Raw genomic sequence first — 14,865 nt, 5'->3', positions numbered from 1 at the left:
GTGTTACTCATGCTGCTCAGGAGGGTTAACATAATTTGAAATGAGCTTGGGAAACTCAATGGCAGTGTGGTAGGTGGGGAGATTGTCCTGAATGTAGAGGATAAAGGTACCTATGTTGTACTATTGTTCATTGACTACAGCTCTGCCTTCAATACTATAATTCCAAGCAAACTCATCACCAATCTCCAAGACATGGGAGTCAATACCTCCCTCTGTAACTGGATCCTTAACTTCCTGACCAATAGCCTGCAATCAGTCAGGATAGGCAGCAACAAGATTATTCTCAACACTGGTACTCCACAAGGCTGTGTCCTCAGCCCCCTACTTTACTCCCTACACACTCATGACTGTGTGGCCAGATTCTACTCTAACTCCATCTGCAAGTTTGCAGATGATACCACCGTACTGGGCCGTATCTCAAATAACAATGAGTCGGAGTATTGAAATATTGAAATATGAGATAGAAAACTTAGTAACATAGTGTCATGACAACAACCTTTCCCTCAATGTCAGCAAAACAAAAGAGCTAATGATTGACTTCAGGAAGGGGACAATGCACATACACCTGTCTACATCAATGGTGCTGAGGCCGAGAACATTAAGAGCTTCAAGTTCTTAGGAGTGAGCATCATCAATAGCCTGTCCTGATCCAACCACATAGACACCACCGCCAAGAAAGCTCACTAGCGCCTCAACTTCCTCAGGAGGCTAAAGAAATTTGACATTTCCCCATTGACCCTTACCAATTTTTATCAGTGCATCGCAGAAAGCATCGTATCTGGATAAATCACGGCTTGGTATGGCAACTGCTCTGCCCATGACCGCAAGAAACTGCAGTGAGTTGTGGACACAGCTCAGCACATCACAAAAACCAGCCTCCCCTCCATGGTCTCTGTCTATACTTCTCGCTGCCTCAGTAAAGCAGCCAACATAATCAAAGACCTCACCCAGACATTGTCTCTTCTCCACTCTGCTGTCAGGCAGAAGATACAAAAGCCTGAAAGCACGTATCACCAAGCTCGAGGACAGCTTCTACCCTGCTGTTATAAGACTATTGAATGGTTGTACGTTAAGATGGACTCTTGACCTCACTACCTTGTTTTGACCTTGCACTGCTTTACCTCACTGCACTGCATAATGAATTGCATGAACGGTATGCAAGACAGGCTTTTCACTATAGCTTGGTACATGTGACAATAATAAACCAATTCTAATTCCAATTCTAAATCAAGTAAGTCCAATGGGAAGAACAGATTAGGGAGCATGGAAGAGGGTGTTGTGGGCTGGTAGACTCAGCTGCAGACACTGAATGCAAGGGGCTGCATGGGTAAGTCAGATGGGCTTAAGAGAAAGGATCAGCACATGGAATTATGGTATCATTACAATCACAGAAATATGGTTGACTGAAGGGCAGAACTGACAGTTTAATGTTCCGTGGTACATAAGTTCCAGAGGATGATAGGAAATGAGAGGACGTGTTGTACTTCTGGGTAGGGAGAACATCATAGTAGTATATAGAAAGGACCATTGTAGTTTATAGAGAGGACATCTGGGAGGGATCTTCCAACAAGGCTATATGGGCAGAACTTAGGAATAAGAGAGGGCCAGTCATTTTGCTGGGGTCCTACTATAGGCCTCACAACAGTGAGCGGGAATAAGAAGAACAGAAATGTAAGCAAATCACAGGTGTGAGATTAATAGGGTCATAATAGTGGGGAGTTTTAACTATCCTGATATTGACTGGAGTTGCCATAGCTCAATGGGTTTTGATGGGGTGGAATTTGTAAAGTGCATCAAGGATAGTTTTCTGAGGCAATTTATAGATTATCTCACCAGAGAAGGGGCTGTTCTTGACCTTATCTTAGGCAGATGGAATTTAATTCCAACAAGTACAAGGTGATACATTTTGGGAAGTCAGATATGGGTAGGACATATTACAATAAATGGTTGGGCACTAAGGAATGTTGATGAAGAGAGAGACCTAGAGGTCCAAGTCCATTGTTCCCTGAAACTGACAACATAGTTAGATGAGGTGTTGAAGAAGGCATAGGGTATGCTCGCCTTCATAGGCCATGGCATAGAATATAAGACATGGGATGTTATGTTTCAACTTTAAAAAAACACTAGTTAGGCCACCCTTGGAGTATTGTGTGCAGTTCTGGTTGCCATACTGTAGGAAGGATGTAATTATGCTGGAGAAAGTGGAGAGATTGTTCACCAGGATGTTGCCTGGCTCAGAGGACTTTTGTTATGGGAAGCGAATGGATAGGCTGGGCTTGTTCTCTCTGGAGTGAAGGAAGTTGAGGGACGACATGATCGAAGTATATAAGATTATATGAGGCATGGATTGGGCAGATAGCCAAAATATTTTTCCCATGGTAAGGGTATCAGAAACAAGAGGGCATAAGTTTAAGGTGAGAGAAAGGAGTTTTAGGGGGTTCGAGGGTAATCTGTTGTGTTCTTGAGCCCTGGTTCTAACTATGATATGGTTTTTGTAATTTCAGGGATAGCCAAGCCATACAACAGCAACAACAACAACAACAACAACAACAACAACATTGAGAGTGAAGAGGAAGATGATGAATTCCCAGGTAACAGACCAATGATCAACTGTCAAACCACTGCCAGCATGGTGCATGTTTTGTTAGGAAGAATGAGGAGAGAGGTAATATAAAGGATACTATTCCAAATGGAGTGTAGAGACAGAAATCTGTTGGCACAAGTCACTGAGTGTGGCAGGGCAGGCTGAAAAAGGCTTACACAGTCCTGGGCTTTATCAACAGAGGCATAGAGTGTACAAGCAGGGAAGTCATGTTTGCCTTTATTGCCAGAAGTGGTTAGGAATAAGTATTATTACAATTGTACAGGGTAATGGTGAGACCACCCTGGAGTATTGTGCATAGTTTCGGTCCCCTTATTTAAGAAGAGATATACAGGCATTGGAGACAGTTTACATAGAATATAGAACAGTACAGCACAGAACAGGCCCTTCGGCTCACAATGTTGTGCCGACGTAGCTATTCCCTCCTACCTACAGAATGCCCACGTCCCTTTATTTTCATCTCATTCATGTGCCCATCCAAGACCCTCTTAAAAGCCCCCAATGAATTTGCCTCCACCAGCCTATCAGACAACGCATTCCAGGCATCCACCACTCTCTCAGTCAAAAAACGGACCCCTCACATCTATTCTGAACCTACCCCCGCTCACCTTAAGTGCATGCCCTCTGGTATTGGATCGCTCAATAATGGGAAAAAAGATAGTGCTTGTCCACCCTATCTATGCCCCTCATAATTTTATACACTTCCAACAGATCACCCCTCAACCTCCACCGCTTCAGAGAAAAGAGCCCAAGTTTGTCCAGCTGCTCCTGATAGCATGTGCCCTCTAATCCAGGCAGCATCCTAATAAACCTCCTCTGCACCCTCTCTAAAGCCTCAACATCCTTCCAATAGTGAGGTGACCAGAATTGCACGCAGTACTCTAAATGTGGCCTAACCAGTGTTCTACAGAGATGCATCATAACTTCTTGACCCCAAACTCAATACCCCGATTAATAAATGCAAGCATTCCAATAAGCCTTCTTAACCACCCGGTCCACTTGTGTAGCTACTTTCAATGAGTCATGGACTTGCACCCCAAGGTCTCTCTGCTCTTCACCACTGTTAAGGGTCTTGTCCTTAAGAGTGTACTGCCTCTTGACATTAGTCCTACCAAAGTGCAACACCTCACATTTATCAGGGTTAAACTCCATCTGCCATTTCTCTGCCCACATCTGCAGCTGATCTATATTACGCTCTATCAGTCTTCTACACTATTCACAACTCCACCAATCTTGGTATCGTCTGCAAACTTACTAACCCATCCATCAACATACTCATCCAGGTCATTTATGTACATCACAAACAGATGTACATAAAGAGAATCCCTGAATCTTTAAAGAGATTCACAAGGATAGTTCCTGGGATGAGAGGCAGCTGAAGAAATTAGATTTGTATTCTTTAGAGTTTAGAAGATGAAGTGTACAAGATCCCTACAGAGCATTACAGGTGCATGTCAGGTGGACCTCTAGAAGTTGTGGAGGCTGGATAACTTTTAGTATTTAAGAAGGAAGTAAGTAAATTTTTGACTGATCAGGGAAATGAAGGTTCTGGGGAATTGACACAGAAGAGGAGAGGAGGCCTGGAGCAGGTCAGCCATAATTACATTGAATAGCAAGGCAGGCTTGATGGCCAAGTTGCCTACCTCTTCTATTTTCGTACATTCTTATTTCTAAGTTACATAGTCTGGCCTCTTTTGAAGTATTGTGTTCAATTCTATCACTTCATTGAGGAGGGTCTGGAGGAGATTTAAGTTTCTGGAATGGAGGGCTGCAGTGACAAACATAGATTGGAGAGACTGGGACTTTCCTTTGGAGGAGAGAAGGCTGAGGGCACATCTGATGGAGGTGTATAAAATGATGAGGGGGTCTAGACAGACTGAATAGTAGGAGGTTATTCCTGTTGTTGGTGGGTCAAGGACTAGATGTCATAGGTACAAAATAAAGGGGAACTGAATTAACAGCAAACTAAGGAAAGTCCAGGCAGGTTCCATTGTGGCCTTCCAGAGGAAAATAGATAAATATATGGTGAGAAAAGATTTTCAATCTACAGAGAGGAACTAGACAGTCGAATGGATGTGTTTCTCTGGCAGAGAGCTAGTTTGGGTATGATGGGTCAAATGACCTTCTTCTGCGCTGTAACCATTCTATGATTCTATGACAATTAAATGCTGTCAGTGACTCTGCTTCCACCACTTTCTTAGGCAGTGTATTCTAGGTACTCACCACTCTCTGGGTGAAGAAGGGCCCCCTCTTATCCCCTCTAGATCTCTTACTCTAAATCTGTGTCCTCTGGTTTTATTCACATCTGATAAGAGGAAAAGTTTCCTGCCATCTATCCTACCAATACCTCTCCAGTGCTCCCATTTTTTCCCCCTTTCCCTCAAACCCCCCACACATCACCCAGCATCTACCTCCTCCTCCTGGTTCTATCCACCCACCAGCTCACTTACAGGCACTTCCCCGTCCCCCCTCTATCTGGTTCTGGTTCCATGTGCCATTCACCTCTCCCCTAATGGTTTCCATTATCATCTCTGACCTTCACATTCCCCTCCCCCCATCTTGCTCCATCTGCCTCTCATGTTTTTCTCTCTTCATCTACCTCCATCTATCATTAACTTGTCACTGTCTTCCAACTCCACTTTTCTTCACTCCCGTACCTGGCACAACCTGCCTGCCTTCAGTTCACCAATCACCTCAGACTCCTATTTCACCACTCTCCTTCTCCCCTTTATACTGGCCATCTCACCTCTCTGCTCTCAGTCCTGATAGACCATGACCATAAGACCATAAAATATAGGAGCAGATTAGGCCAATCAGTCCATCGAGTCTGATCTGCCATTCAATCATGGCTGATTTTTTCAACCCCATTGTCCCGTCTTCTCCCCAAACCCTTAACCAGCTTACCAATCAAGAACTTTTCAATCACTGTCCTAAATACACCCAATGATTTGGCCTCCACAGCCCTCTGTGGGAACATTGATGCCAGGTTTCAACTCGAAATGTCAACAATTCCTTTCCTCCCGCAGATGCTGCTGAACCCGGTGAGTTCCTCCAGCAGATTGTTTGTTGCTTCAGATTCCAACCACCAGGGTACAAATGTTCTTCCTCTGATCCCCCTAAACTTCTTAACCATAACACAAAAACCATAGCTTTAGCTTTACATCCACAATCAGATTAGTTTGTCGGCACATACACTTGAGTGCAATGAAATTCCATGCTTGTGTGAAGCTGACATTGTAAACAGTGTGTATGGTAGTAAAAAGTACAACAATAAATACAGCAACAAATGGAAAAACAATAGAATGGTGTGAAGTAAAATTGTGCAAACTGAAGTAGTGTAAAAAGAAATGATAAAGTGACATAAAGTGGTTGCAGAATTGGTGCAGGGGGCAGGGATTCAGATGTTTGGACCATTGGCATCTCTTCTGGGGCAGGTGTGACCTGTACAAGAGGAATGGGTTACACCTGAACTGGAGGGGGACCATTAGCAGATTTGCAAGTGCTACTAGGGATAGTTTAAACTAGATTGGCAGGGGAATGGGTTCCAAAGTAGAAGTGAGGCAATTGAGAGGCAGGATAGTGATAGAGAAGACAGCGAAAGCAAATTGAACAGGCAGGACAGGAACACAGACACACAAGAAATTCTGCAGATGCTGGAATCTGGATCAATACATAAAAAGTGCTGGAGGAACTCAGAAGGTCAAACAGCATCTATGGAGGGAAATAAAAAGTTGATATTTCAGGCTGAGATGCTTGATCAGGACTGGAAAGGAAGAGGGCAGAAGCCAGAATAAAGTGGGGGGAGGGGGAGGAGCACACGCAGGCAGGTGATAAGGTGAGTTCAGGTGATAGGCGAGTCCAGGTGAGAGGGGGGTAGGTAGGTGGGTGGGGGAGGGTGGTAAGATGTAATAAGCTGAGAGGTGACAGTTAGAAGAGGCAAAGGGCTGAAGAAGAAGGAATCCGGTAGGAGAGGGCAGTGGACCATGGAATAAAGGATGGAGGAGGGGAGGAGATGGGCAGGTCATCAAGGTGGGGGAAGGGAGCCACAGGAATAAGGGAAGACAAAGGAGTCGGGGGGAAGAAAAAGAAGGGTGAAAAACACTGTGATGCTGGAGGAACTCAGCAGGCCAGGCAGCATCTGTGGAGAAAAGCAGACGGTCAATGTTTTAGGTCCTGACCCGAAATGTTGACTGCCTGCTTTTCTCCACGGATGCTGCCTGGCCTGCTGAGTTCCTCCAGCATCATAGTGTTTTTCATCTGGATTCCAGCATCTGCAGTCCTTTGTTTCTCAAGAAAAAGAAGGGGTGGGGTTACCTTACCGGAGGTAAGTAACTTTAGTTAGAGTAATTGATGTTGAGGCCATCGAGTTGGAGACTCCCAAGGCAGAATGTGAGGTGTTATTCCTCCAACCTGCACCTGGCCTCAACGTGGCAGTAGAGGAGGCCATGGATAGACATATCAGTATGGGAATGGGATGTGGAGTTGAAGTGTGTGGCCACTGGGAGGTCCTGGCTATTGCGGTGGACGGAGCGAAGGTGCTCGATGAAGTGGTCAGCCAATCTGCGTCAGGTCTCACCGACGTACAGGAGGCCGCACTGGGAGCAGCAACACGGTGAAGAGCCGGTTGGATTAAATTGAATTTACTTCAATGCAAGCGGTCTGACAGGAAAGGGGGAAGAACTTAGGACATGGGATAGGGATATTATAGCCATTACGGAAACATAGCTAAGGGAAGGGCAGGAGTAGCAGCTTAGTGTTTTGGGATGCAGGTGCTTTAGGCAGGATAGAGGTGGAGGGAAGAGAGGAGGGGGAGTTGCTTTTTTAATTAAGGGGAACATCACGGCAGTAGTTAGAGATGACATTACTGAAGGATCATCTGGTGAGGCTTTATGGGTGGAACTGGGAAATAAGAAGGGGGTGATCACCATGTTGGGATTGTACCATAGGCCCCCAAATAGTCAACAGGAATTAGAACCAAATGTGCAGGTTGTAAGAATGAGAGTTGTAAGAATAATAGGCTTGTCATTGCAGGAGATTTTAACTTTCCTAAAATTAACTGGGATTGACATAATGTTAAAAGTCTAGATGGGGTGGAATTTATTCAGTGTGTTCAGGAATGTTTCCTCAGGCATAAAGAGCCCTAATAGGGAGGCAGCAAACCTTGATCTACTCCTAGGAAATAAGGAAGGGCAAGTGACTGAGGTCACAGTAGAGGAGCACTTTGGGATCATAGTTCCATTAGTTTTAAAATAATTATGGAAAGAGACAGAACTGGTCCACGGGATAGAATTCTGAACTGGGGCAAGGCAAATTTTGACAATATTAGACAGGAGCTTGCAAAGGTTGATTAGGCTAGGCTGTTTGCGGGCAAAGGGACCTCCGGCAAGTGGGAGGTTTTTAAAAGTGAGATAGCAAGAGTTCAAGGACTGTATGTTCCTGTTAAAGTAAAAGGCAAAGCTGTTGGGAGTTGGGAATCCTGGATGTCAAGGGATATTGTAACTCTGGCCAAGAAAAAGGAGGCTTGGGTCAGATACAGGCAGCTGGGATCAAGTGAATCACTGGAGATATAGGGAGGATGCCAGATTATCTCAAGAAGGAAATTAGGAAGGCCAAGAGATGGCTTTTGCAGAGAAAATTAAGGAGAATCTGAAGAGATTTGTTAAGTATATTAAGGGAAAAAGGGTGACTAAGGTAAGAATAGGGCTCCTCAAAGACTAAGATGGAAATCTATGTGTGGAGCTGCTGGAAATGGGCAGAGTTCTCAATGGTTATTTCTTCTCTGTTTTTACCATGGAGAAAGATGTTAAGACTTGGAAACCTGGTAAAGTTTATGGAGACGTTTTGGAAGCAGTCCATATTACAGTTGAAGAGGTAATGCTTGTGTTAAGATGCATGAAGGCAGACAGATTTCCAGGTCTGGACAATATATGTCCAAGAACATGATGGGAAACTGGAGAAGAAATTGCAGGAGCCCTTGCTGAGTTATTTGCAACATCACTGTCCTCTGGTGAGGTGCCGGATGACTGGAGGATAGCAAACATTGTGCCTTTATTTAAGAAGGGCAATAAGAATAGACCTGGAATTATAGACCAGTTAGCCTAACATCTGTGATAGGTATGTTGCTGAAAAGCATTCTGAGAGATAAGATATACTTACGTAGAACATAAAACAGTGCAGCCCAGGAACATTCCCTTCAGCCCACCAGGTTGTGCAGAACTAATTAAATTAATAATCAAATGCCCAACTAAACTAATCCCTTCGCAATGTCCACATTCTACCACTTCCCATACATTCATGTTCCTTTCTAAAAGCCTCTTGAACACCTCTGGCGCATTTGCCTCCACCACTACCCCGGGCAGCACATTCTAGGCACCCATCACTCTCTGTGTAAAAAAACTTGCCTTGCATATCTCCTTTGAACTTACCCCCTCTCACCTTAAATGCATGCCCTCTGGTATGAGACATTTCAACCCTGGGGAAAAGATACTGGCTGTCTACTCTATCCATGCCTCTCATAATCTCTCTCAGATCTCCCCTATGCCTCCGCTGCTCCAGAGAAAACAACACGTGTTTGTCCAGCCTCTCCTCATAGCACAAGCCCTCTAATCCAGGCAGCATCCTGGTAAATCTCTTCTGTACCCTTCTGTATCTAAGGCCTTCACATCCTTCCTGTAATGGGGCAATCAGAACTGAATGCAATACTCCAGATGTGGCCTAACTAGGGTTTTATAAAGCTGCAGCATCATCTCCTGGCTCTTGAACTCAATGCCTCAACTAATAAAGGCAAGCATGTCATATGCCTTCTTTACTACCCTATCAACCTGTGTAGCCACTTGGACCCCAAGGTCCCTTTGCTCATCAACACTGTTAAAGGTCTTGCATTAACTGTGTACTGCCTTTTTATATTTGATCTTCCAAGGGGCTACACTTCACATTTGGCCAGGTTAAACGCCATCTGCCATGTCTCTGCACATACCTACAGCTGATCTATATCCCGCTGAATCCTTTGCCAGTCTTCTATGCTATCCACAAAGCCACAGATCTTCATCTAAGAATCAGGTTTATTATCACTGACATATGTTTTGCAGCAACATTAAAGTGCAAGACATAAAAATTACTATAAGTCACAAAAATAAATAAATAATGCAAAAAAGAAATAATGAGGTAGTGTTCATAGGTTCATGGACCGTTCAGAAATCATTTGGTGGAGGGGATATACATTCATGACTGTGTGGCCAGATTCTGCTCTAACTCCATCTACAAGTTTGCAGATGATACCACCGTTGTAGGCCGTATCTCAAACAGCGATGAGTTGGGGTACAGGAAGGAGATAGAGAGCTTAGTGGAATGGTGTCATGACAACAACCTTGCCCTCAATGTCAACAAAACAAAAGAGCTGGTCATTGACTTCAGGAAAGGGAGTGGTCTACATGCACCTGTCTACATCAGTGGTACTGAGGTTGGGAGGGTTGAGAGCTTCAAGTTCCTGGGAGTGAATATCACCAACACCATGTCCTGGTCAAATCACGTAGAAGCCACAGCCAAGAAAACTCATCAGCGCCTCTACTTCCTCAGGAGGCTAAAGAAATTTGGTTTGTCCCCTTTGACTCTCACCAACTTTTACAGATGCACCATAGAAAGCATCCTATCTGGATGTATCACAGCTTGGTACAACAACTGCTCTGCCCAGGACCGCAAGAAACTTAAGAGAGTTGTGGACACAGCCCAGTGCATTACGGACACCAGCCTCCCCTCCTTGGACTCTGTCTTTACCTCTCGCTGTCTTGATTAAGCAGCCAGCATACTCAAAGACCCCACCCACCCGGGACATTCTCTCTTCTCTCCTCTTCCATCGGTTAGAAGATACAGGTGCCTGAGGGCACGTACCACCAGACTTAAGAACAGCTTCTACCCCACTGTGATAAGACTATTGAACAGTTCCCTTATACAATGAGATGGACTATGACCTCACGATCTACCTTGTTGTGACCTCACACCTTATTGCACTGCACTTTCTCTGTAGCTGTGACACTTTACTCTGTACTGTTATTGTTTTTTACCTGTACTACATCAATGCACTCTGTACTGACTCAATGTAACTGCACTGTGTAATGAATTGACCTGTGCGATCGGTTTGTAAGACAAGCTTTTCACTGTACCTCGGTACAAGTGACAATAATAAACCAATACCAATACCAAGAAACATTGGGTGTAGGTCTTCAGGCTCCAGTACCTCCTCCCCAATGGTAGTAATTTGAAGAGGACATGTCCCAGATGGTGAGGGTCCTTAATGATGCCACCCTCTTGAGGGACTATCTCTTGAAGATGTCCTCGATGTCATGGATGGTTGTGCCCGTGATGGAACTGACTGAGGTTGCAACACTCTGCAGCCTCTTTCGATCCTGTGCATTGGAGTCTTAATACCAGGAGGTGATACAGTCAGTCAGAATGATCTCCACTGTGCATCTGTAGAAACTTGCAAGAGTCTTTGGTGACATACCAAAATTACTCAAGCTATGAATGCAGTAGAGCCGCTGGCGTGCCTTCTTTGTGATTGCATCACTGTGTTGGGCCCACGATAGATCCTCTGAGATATTGACGCCCAGGAGCTTGAAGCTGTTCACCTTTTCCACCCCTGTCCGCTCAATGACAGCTGGTGTGTGTTCTCCTGACCTCATCTGCAAAGATGTCATCTGCAAATTTACTAACCCACCCATCCTCGTTTTCAACCAGGTCATTTATAAGAATCACAAACAGCAGAAGTCCCAGTACGAATCCCTGCAGGACACCACCAGTCACAGACCTCCAGCCAGAATAGGTCCCATCGACCACTACCCTCTGTCTTCTATGGGCAAGACAATTCTCAGTCCAAGTGGCCAATTCACCGTGGATCCCATGCATCTTAATCTTCTGAATGAACCTCCCATTAGGGACCTTGTCAAACGCCTTACTAAAATCCATGCGGACAACATCCACAGCTCTACCTTCATCAATCACCCTAGACACCTCCTCAAAAAACTCAATCAAGTTAGTAAGACACAACTTGCCCTGCACAGAGCCATGCTGTCTGTCCCTAATTAAGCCATGGTTTTTCAAATGCCATCCCTAAGAATCTTCTCTGGTAATCTCCCTACCAATTTACATTTGGAAAGGCAGGGGTTGATTAGAGATAGCCAGCATGGCTTTGTGTGTGGGAGATCTTGTCTTATGAATTTGATTGCGTTTTTTGATGAAGTGACGAGGAAGTTTGACAAGGGGAGGGTAGTAGACATATATATGGATTTCAGTGAAGCTTTTGATAAGGTTCTGCAAGGTAGGCTGCTCTGGAAGGTTGGATTGCCTGGCATCCAAGGAGAGTTAGCAAACTGGATACAAAATTGGCTGGATGGTAGGAAACGAAGGGTGATGGTGGAAGGATGTTTCTCAGACTGGAGCTCTGTGACCAGTGGTGTGCCCCAGGGGTTAGTGCTGGGCCTGTTGTTATTTGTCATCTATATTAAGGATTTGGATGAAAATATGCAAGGAATAGCTTGTAAATTTGCAGGTGACACTAAAATAGGTGGTGTCCTGGACAGTGAGGTGAGAAGTATCAAGAATTGCAGCAGGATCTTGATCGGTGGGGTGGGTGGGCTGAGGAATGGCAAATGGCAAAAGGGCAAAGTGTTACATTTTGGAAGGACAAATCAAGGTAGGACTTTTACATTGAACGGAAGGGCACTGGGTACTATTGTAGAACAGAGGGACCTTGGAGTACAGGTGCATAGTTACCTTGAAGTGGAGGCATAGGTAGACAGGGCAGTGTAGAAGGCTTTTGACATGCTGGCCTTCATCAGTTAGGGCATTGAATATAGAAGTTGGTAGGTTATGCTGCAATTGTACAAAAGTTGGTGGGACTACACTTGGAGTACTGTGTTCAGTTTGGTTACCTTGTTAGAGGAAGGATGTGATTAAACTGGAGAGCATGTAAAAAAAATTACAAGGATGTTTCCGGGACTCAAGGGACTGAGTTATTGGGAGAGGTTAGACAAGCTGGGCCTTTAGTCCTTGGAGCGTGGGAAACTGAGGCGCAACTCATAGAGGTATATAAATTCCTGAGGGGCACAGATAGGCTGAGCAGTTTTTTTTCAGGGTAAGGGAATCGAAAACTGGAGGACATAGTTTTATGGTCAGCGTTGAAAAGTTTAATAAGAACCTGAAGGGCATCTTTTTTACACAGCAGGTGGTACATACTGTATATGGAACCAGCAGCCAGAGGAAGTGGTAAATTGGTAAATTGGTTTATTATTGTCACATGTACTGAGGTACAGTGAAAAGCTTCTCTTGCCTACCATCGAGACAGATCAATTCATTACAACAGTGCATTGAGGTAGTACAAGGTGAAACAACAGAGTGCAGAATAAAGTGTTACAATACAGAGAAAGTGCAGTGCAGGTAGACAGTAAGGTGCAAGGTCAGAACGAGGCAGTTTGTGAGGTCAAGAGTCCATCTTATCATACTAGGGAACCATTCAATTGTCTTATAACAGTGGGATAGAAACTGTCCTTGAGCCTGATAGTACATGCTTTCAGGCTTTTGTATCTTCTGCCCAATGGGAGGGAGGAGAAGAGAGAATGTCCGGGGTGGGTGGGATCTTTGATTGTGCTGGCTGCTTTACCGAGGCAGCGAGAAGTGTAAACAGAGTCCGTGGAGGGGAGGCTGGTTTCCGTGATCTGCTGAGATGTTTCCACAACTCTCTGCAGTTTCTTGCGGTCCCGGGCAGAGCAGTTGCCATACCAAACTGTGATGCATCTGGATAGGATGCTTTCTATGCTATATCAGTAAAGTTGGTGAGGGTCAAAGGGGACGTGCCAAATTTCTTGAGCCTCCTGAGGAAGTAGAGGCACTGGTGAGCTTTCTTGGTCGTGGCATCAATGTGGTTGGACCAGGACAGACTATTGGTGATGTTTACTGCTAGCAACTTGAAACTCTCAACCTTCTCAACCTCAGCACCATTGATATAAACAGGAGCATGTGCAGTGCCCCCTTTCCTGAAATCAATGGCCAGTTCTTTTCTATTGCTGACATTGAGGGAAAGATTGCTGTCATGACACAATGTCACTAAGCTAAGCAGCAGTGGGAAAGTGTGTATGGATCCGGAGAAATAGCGGAGGTACTTAATGAATACTTTACATCAGTATTCACTACGGAAGAAGATCTGGGAGATTGTAGTGAGGAATTGCAACAGGCTGAAAAGCTTGAGCATGGAGCTATGAGGAAAGAGGAGGCGCTGAAACTTTTGGAAAGCATCAAGTTGGATAAGTCACCGGGACCGAATGAGATGTACCCCAGGCTGCTGTGGGAGGCAAGGGAAGAGATTGCGGAGCCTCTGATGATGATCTTTGCATCATCAATGGAGATGGGAGAAGTTCCAGAAGATTGGAGCGTTGCAGATGTTGTTCCCTTATTCAAGAAAGGGAGTAGAAATAACCCAGAAAATTATAGACCAGTGAGTCTTACCTCAGTGGTTGGTAAACTGATGGAGAAGATCCTGAGAGGCAGGATTTAGAACATAGAACATAGAACAATTACAGCACAATTCAGGCCCTTCGGCCCACAAAGCTGTGCCGAACATGTCCCTACCCTAGAAATTACTAGGCTTACCCATAGCCCTCTATTTTACTGAGCTCCATGTACCTATCTAACAGTCTCTTGAAAGACCCTATCATATCAGCCTCCACCACCGTTGCCGGCAGCCCATTCCACGCACTCACCACTCTCTGAGTAACAAAACTTACCCCTGACATCTCCTCTATATCTCCTCCCCAGCACCTTAAACCTATGTCCTCTTGTGGCCACCAATTCAGCCCTGGGGAAAAGCCTCTGACTATCTACCCTATCAATACCTCTCATCATCTTATACACCTCTATCAGGTACCCCCTCATCCTCCGTCTCTCCAAGGAGAAAAGGCCGAGTTCCCTCAACCTGCTTTCATAAGGCATGCATCGCATTCCAGGCAGCATCCTTGTAAATCTCCTCTGCACCCTCTCTATGGCTTCCACATTTTTCCTGTAGTGAGGTGACCAGAACTGACCACAATACTCCAAGTGTGGTCTGACCAGGGTCCTATATAGCTGCAACAATACCTCTCAGCTCCTAAATTCAATTCCCCGATTGATGAAGGACAATACACCACATGCCTTCTTAACCACAGAGTCAACCTGCGCAGCCGCTTTGAGCGTCCTATGAACTCAGACCCCAAGATCCCTCTGATCCTCCACACTGC

The 14,865-nt window shown here is 45.0% G+C and overlaps 1 protein-coding gene across 1 annotated transcript in view; it reads left to right on the top strand.

Annotated features, from left to right (window-relative positions):
- Positions 1 to 14,865, top strand: part of LOC127581280 (integrin alpha-E-like) — a 345,660-nt gene that overhangs the window by 73,505 nt on the left and 257,290 nt on the right. The window contains exon 6 of the mRNA XM_052035523.1: positions 2,505 to 2,591. Within this exon, the coding sequence (XP_051891483.1) occupies positions 2,505 to 2,591 (87 nt within the window). The remainder of the gene's footprint in view (positions 1 to 2,504; positions 2,592 to 14,865) is intronic.

Source organism: Pristis pectinata, chromosome 21 (assembly GCF_009764475.1).
Source record: "Pristis pectinata isolate sPriPec2 chromosome 21, sPriPec2.1.pri, whole genome shotgun sequence".
Taxonomy (NCBI): domain Eukaryota; kingdom Metazoa; phylum Chordata; class Chondrichthyes; order Rhinopristiformes; family Pristidae; genus Pristis; species Pristis pectinata.
Note: the sequence above shows the minus strand (reverse complement) of the source record. Positions and strands in the feature narration are given on the sequence as shown.